The sequence below is a fragment of the Phoenix dactylifera genome, chromosome 14 (assembly GCF_051530095.1).
Source record: "Phoenix dactylifera cultivar Ajwa chromosome 14, Ajwa_hap1_PhDact_Kaust_v1.1, whole genome shotgun sequence".
NCBI classification, from domain to species: Eukaryota; Viridiplantae; Streptophyta; class Magnoliopsida; order Arecales; family Arecaceae; genus Phoenix; species Phoenix dactylifera.
In genome coordinates this window covers 14,306,321-14,313,373 of record NC_143203.1, presented here as the reverse complement: position 1 = coordinate 14,313,373, position 7,053 = coordinate 14,306,321, and the positions used below count along the sequence as shown (strand labels likewise).

The window sequence follows — 7,053 nt, the reverse complement described above, 5'->3', positions numbered from 1 at the left end:
CTTGAAATTTCATTGTGCTCTAGCTACACAATTTATAATCATAAGACTATAATTATTGTGGTAGTCTTCATCACAACTATTTCAACATTTCCTTGTGTCTGTATTTTATATATTTATTATTATTTCATCTAAATAGTGATACGGTAAATAAGATTTATATCTTAACTTGGAAAATAAGTCTAAACATTAGGGCTTGACATGACAAAACTTGGATTCTTGAAATGCTTCTTTTATGCAAATAAAACATATACTTTAATATGTAATTGAAAGTCTTCTACACTTGACAGGTACTTGTACACTTTTACATTAGGTACATCGGTCTTGCACCAAACAATATGTGGTACCCATAAAAATATATCAATATAATTCACATATATAATATTTATGACAACGTAGCTGTAAAAGATCAAATCCTCATAGGGATTGATATGATATGTGGCATGCATCCACATCAATTGATCATAATATAAATCACCTATGATGCGTAGAAGTTGCTGCATGGTGCATTTCATGAGATTATATGAACCATTACCTTGCCCATAAAAATCACTATATGCACCATTTGATATTGAATTGTTGAATACGGCAACTTTGGCGCACTATAAATAACTGCAATGACGATGACAGGGACTCAAGCCAGGTCCACTGTTTACATATAAATACATCACCCTAGTAAAAATGAATCGGATAACATCAGGATCTATTATAAACATATAAAAGTATGGATACAAAATAGCATCCCATTAATATTTATATTTATGTTAATATCCATCAACAAAAAATAAATATGTACCTGAATAGATAATTTCTGTAATTCATATTCGAATATCCGATTATGCTTGTAATCCTGTTTAGTCTCGTATAACACTTATAAATTTTTTTAAAAAATAATTGAATACATTAACATGGTATAGACTTAATTTTTTTTATTAAATAATATTTTTGATTTGATGGCCGTAAATTTTAACTATTCATTTTTATTCGTACTTTTAATTTTTATTTATAATATATCTAAAAGAATTAAATATAAATTTTGATATCCAGTTTATATTGATTTCCATAACCGTATCAAATGAAAATCAAAATGAAGATGGATATGCTGAAGTTGAATCCGTTTTGGGCCTTAAATGCATTTAGACTAATTGCATCGAGAAACATGTACACCTTTAGCTAAGCAGGCTTTAAAAAATCCGGATGTGCGGTCTTCTTCTCTTCCGTAACGGATTCTTACATACTAATTAAACTCTATCGATCATTAATATCGATTAAGTAACAATCTCACATTAACTCTACAGCTACCAGGGATATATCTCATTTAATGAATTAATTAGTGCTTCAAATACCCTTATATAAATATTTTTTGAGGTGACCTTTATATAAATATTATCTACTCCAAACTATATAAATTGGCCTCTCCGCTAGGGGGCCTCTCTCCCACTCCTCTCTCTCTCTCTTCTTCGCTTGCTTCCGGTGGAAGCGCTCGTAGATTTTTGGGGATAAAACCCTAGCCCTAGAGAAAGCTGGCGGTACGCTAATGGCGGCGGATGTGAGCTTTTCAGCGCGGATGCAGAGCGGGTACAAAGAAGAAGGGGAGGGGAAGAGGGATTTGGTCACCAGGGACCTCCTCGGCGGCGGGGCGGTGCTCAGATCCCCGGCGGAGGTAGATCTCGACGTCCAGGTCCCCGCCGGCTGGGAGCGGCGCCTCGATCTATTGGTACTTGTCTCCGCTTAATCTCCTCTTTTTTTCTCTCGCATTCATACGTTTGTTTGAATTCTAGTAAGGATTCGAATTTACTTGAGTTATGTGAATATTTCACGAAATTACTTCGGCTTTCTTTTATTTGAAATCCCTGAACCGTAGAATCTCCAATTTAGAATTCAACCTGTTATATTGAATTACTTACTCCATTTCCTCCACCTTATTTGTCACCATCTTCCCAATTCCACATCTCACTTTCTTCTTTCTCGTTTCCTTCCGAACAAAGACCTATTTTTTTTACACACAGTTCCATTCTGATATTATTTTTCTTTATATCATGATTAAAATTCGTAATTTCCATTGAGCTCTCTCCTCTCCTTCTCCTGAGCGTAAGCCTGCCTCGTTAAAAAAAAAAATAATCATTTTTTTGATTTTATCACTGTTTTTGTTCTTTTTGTTTTTCCCCTAAGAAAACGATCTTTCGATGTTATTGTTCAAATTTCTAATTTAAAAGTATTTTTTTAATCTATGCAGTCCGGTAAAACGTACCTCGAGAAGCGCGAATCCAATCCGTCGCCCCGCAATCTCCAGGACCTCAACCTCCCGCCACCGCCCTCCTCCTCGGCCACCGCCGGCGTCCTCCCGGAGGACTCCACCGCCCTCGACCTCAAGCTGGTGGCGCCGGCTCCCTCCTTCTCCGCCTACCAGAGCGTGTGCACCCTTGAGAAGGTGAGGTACGCGCTGGAGCGCGAGTCCCGCATCAGGCTCCCCCTCCGCCCCCGATCCGACGCCTCCCCTTCGCCCTCCTCCTCCTCCACCTCCTCCTCGATCAAACGGCGCGCGGCGGCAGATCAGGACGAGGACGGCGCCACGGACGGCTCTGATTCGTCCGGTGGGTTGATCGCCGCCGGTTGCCCGGGGTGCCTCCTCTATGTACTCATTGCCAAGGTGGACCCCAGGTGCCCCCGTTGTGACTCGCACGTGCCGGTCCCTACTCTGAAGAAGAAGCCCAAGATCGACCTCAACTCATCACAGACTGACTTGTATTAGCTTAATGATAATATATATACATCTATAAAGCACAAACAGAATTGCTAAATTTTCAGTAGGAGGTTACAGAGGAAAATAATAATAATAATAAAAAGATATGGGAGCCGATGTTTTTCCTTGTGTACAAAAGAATACTGTTTCGGAGTTGGATTTATTTGTTGCCTTTTTTTTTTTCCTTTTTGGGTCTGTAATGTTGGATTTACAGTTATAAATTTATAAATTATTTTTTTTATTTATTTATTTTTTGCCTCGAGAAGTTTTGATATGGTGTACAGTGAAAATGCCAAGAAAGCTTACTAGTTTTATCATCATATTCTATTAGTTTTACTAGACTTTTGCAAGTTCAATACATATGGTCAGATGGAGAAGAAATTTTATTTATTAAACTTCCGTTTCGATGTACTGCTATAGAATGAGCGGCTGTGTTCGGCGACATATATAGGCCAAATTAGGGTATGTTTTTTTTCTGTATTTTGCTTTAAGTTGTTGCTTGAGAAGTTAAAAACCTACTAGATATAACCTATAACTTTCAATTATTTTGACTTCTCCCTCTCTTTTTCTAATTTTATTGGTTGAAAAACACTCTACATGCCAACATAGGAGGGGTTGAACCACCAAAACTGCATACTAATACTGTAATTAATATATCAAATATTAATGTTTGTTAATACCACCATGACTCCTCCAAGCGACATCAACTATGTTTCTTCCTAGTGACATACAACTATAGGCTGTACTGATATAAATATACATCGAGGAATGTAAAATAATGAGTCACACAGAAATAGACTGATGGTGTCATGCCATGGCCCACTCATTTATATTCGAGCAGCAAGTACACGTTAATTTCCAACATTTTCTGACACAAATGGCAGTCCAGAGAGGGAACTGCCCATCGAAATGCGTTTTCCTCATTATTTTAAATGAACATTTTTCTATTACAACAGCTTCCTAACAAAATACTTATTGGCCTATTATAACTAGCATATAACCCGCGCATCATATAACTTTTTTTTTCCAATAAAAATTCTGTTGAAGCCGGTCATGAAAAGATGAGGATACAAGATCAGCTGAAAATCGACGATGTTGAAGATGATACCTCAATGTTATTAGAAAATCAAAATGTACAAGTTGCTTTGGCCTATATGAAGACCAAAGGAATATCTAGAGGAGAAATCAGATTTGAAAGAATGACTACCAAAAAGAGTTATAGGGCCTACTTATAAAAGAGCATGTTCAGTTAGAAAATGAATCAAACAAATCAATGCATAGAATAAAACTAGATTCCTATGAATATGGAAGATACTTCTAGATACAGAAGAATAGTTCATGAAAGAAAATATGACAAGAGCAAAAGGCTTGAAGAAATCAAAAGATATATGAGTGAATTGCCGAAGGCAGATACCTCGGTAAGAGAGCAATCCTCGATCAAGGTCCAAGGAGATCCAAACTATAATTGTTGGAGGCAATGATTTGATATTTTGTTAGTCTTAGGATCCTTGGTTAAAAAAAGATGGGGGCATTGTTTATATCACATTCCAACAATCTAGCTGGCAGCTACAAGCAAACCCCATGAAGGTTAAGTTTAATAATATCAAAGCGGGTGAGAATCATGAACTTTTGCTAAAACTGGAGAGAGTTCGGCTATGAAACCATATTAAGGGTAAAGATCCAAGTTGAATATTTAAAATTCGGCCATGATATGGATAAGCTAGCTGAAAGACCAAATCATGGCTATTGACCAATAAACAACTGAGGTGATCACACCGATTTCAGATTTTTGAGAACAGAAGGCTATATTATGGGCCAAATGAGGGCAAATGACCAACACAAACTATGTTAGGATAAATTAAAGTCTGATAAGGTATGACTATCGGTCTGATAATTGCAAAATGACCCTGTTTGTATACGATAATAATGGTAAGATGGTTGGCAGTGGTTTCCAAAATAATTAAGAGTGGAGACCGGATGTGGAAACAATTAGTTATTGTGCTTAAGGGCAGTTGTTATGTATTAGAATAAATAAGTGAAATTGTAAGACTTTGACAATTAATCTAATTAATTTACTTTAATCTTTACCTTTATTTTGATCTTTTATCCTAGGAATAGGCATAATTTAGATTATCTGTTGTAGCCTAGTATCACATTCTTACCATGGTCTAGTGATATATTTATATCGTAGCCTAATGGTACACTCCTATCCATTTTCATCTCTTCAAATGATGGTGCGATAGTGGTAAAAAATTTTGAAGGTCAAGATACTTGGATCCATCCTATTGTCTATCCTTCCTTCCATCCACATCTTTTTGGCTAACCCAACATTAGTAGCATGCTTGTCCACACATCCAAGCTTCACTCAAGCAAATATGTTTGTGCACCCACTGTCTCGACCAACTAAGCTCCTTAGGGATCCCAAGTTTTCTAGCTTGTCCAAATGGGACAGAAAGGGTGGCAACAGTAATAACTTAAAATATATTTATTATATATATATTGTTATAGTATTATATAAATTTTATTATAATTATTATAATACTTATATAATATTAAAAGCCTTATTTTATAGCCAATAATTGTTCATTTACATTTTCAGTATCAGCTTTCTTTTCCCATTGATTTAATTAATATATGCAGCTTTCACCTTATAAATGATAATAGGGAATGTGAGAATGTTTTAAATCCAATCATTAATATTAATGTCCATGTGGATAGCCTGTAATTAACTAATACACATGGCTTTAAGTAATATATTGATTTAATTAATCTATGACTTCATGTTATTAAGGATAATTGGAATGCAAGAAGGATTTAAAATCTATTATTCATATTAGTGTTCGTATGACAAGTGCCATGGAGAAAATCTATCGTATATGATGTGCACCATATAGCCGTGCATGCTGCCAATCATAATTTTTTAAAGACTTTATTCACTAAGCGCTCATATTGATGCACTATTACAGAACAAGTGTGGAATTGGCGGTCTACACAGGCAAATTAAGGTTTGTTATTCCTTCCTTTCTCTTCTTTTATTTGTTTCCTTCTGTGTTTTGTTTTAATTTGTTTCTTGAGGAGTTAAATGCCACCTAAATACAACCATGAACTTCTGGTATTTTATCTTCTACAATCTAGAGTTGGGCACTGGGCCGGGCCGCCCACGGCCCGGCACGAAGCGGGCCGTGCCTGGCACGGCCCGCTAGCTACAGTACCGGGCCGTGCCTGGCACGGCCCGCTAGCTACAGTACCGGGCCGTGCCTGGCACGGCCGATTTAAGGGGGCCGTGCTGGGTCACGGGTTTCTGGCCCGCGGGCCGAGCCCGGCACGGCCCGCTTCGGGCCTGGGCCGGCACGGCCCGCTCTTGGCCCACGGGCCAAGCACGGCACGGCCCGCGGGCTAGCCCGGCACGGCCCATAAGGGCCTGGGCCGGGCTGGCCCGCGGGCCTGGCCCGGGCCGGGCCTGGGCCGTCTCCATAAAAATTAATGCTTCATAAATTTTTTTAATAAATTAATACATATTGAAAACTAAGGATTTATTAATATAAAGCCACCTTAATGGTGGGGTTTTGGCATAGACCCCTAACAGTTTATTAATTTAAATCAAAACGGTACATGAAGGGAGGTTTGGACCTTAGTCTGACCTCCAGAATACAATAAGAAAGGGCCGAGGTTTGGACCTTGGTCTGACCTCCAGAATACAATTCAAATGTATAATTATAAAAAATTAAGAAATCTTACTAATCATCAGTGATTCAGTGAATCAGTATTCACTCTTCAGTAGTGTTTGTATCATCATCATCAGAGGATGTTGTATTATGTCTACCTTTATCTTGAAGTCTTGCCTCAGCATCCAACCAATCTTTGAAGCATCTCCACCGTTTCGCCCGTCATCCTACTTCTCTTTTCGTCAAGAACACGCCGACCTGCACTAAAAGCGGATTCCGATGCTACCGTGGACATCGGCACAGCTAAAATATCGCGTGCAATTGCAGACATAACAGGATATTGATTTCTAACACTCTTCCACCAAGATAATACATCTAGATTCTCTATTTGATTTTCATCATATGCAGACTGAAGATCATTTCGTAAATAAAATTCTAGTTCACTACTTAAAGATGAAGAAGATAAAGATAAACTTAAAGCATGTGTGTGTTTTCTCTGTGCAATGAATGAAAAAATAGATGACGAACGAGAATTACTAGAAGAAGAAATAGAGGTTTGTACGGAAAATCTAGATCCACGAATTTTTTCATCATATATAGCATAAATATCATAAAGAAGTTGTTTTACCTCATTTTTAGCAGGTTCAG

At 37.8% G+C, this 7,053-nt stretch overlaps 1 protein-coding gene across 1 annotated transcript; it reads left to right on the top strand.

Annotated features, from left to right (window-relative positions):
- Positions 1-1,311: 1,311 nt before the first annotated feature.
- On the top strand, positions 1,312-2,987 carry LOC103696674 (uncharacterized). Its single transcript, XM_008778359.6, has 2 exons — positions 1,312-1,714; positions 2,234-2,987. Exons 1-2 carry the CDS (start codon positions 1,535-1,537, stop codon positions 2,747-2,749), a joined length of 696 nt encoding a protein of 231 aa, XP_008776581.4. The 5' UTR covers positions 1,312-1,534; the 3' UTR covers positions 2,750-2,987.
- Positions 2,988-7,053: the final 4,066 nt, after the last annotated feature.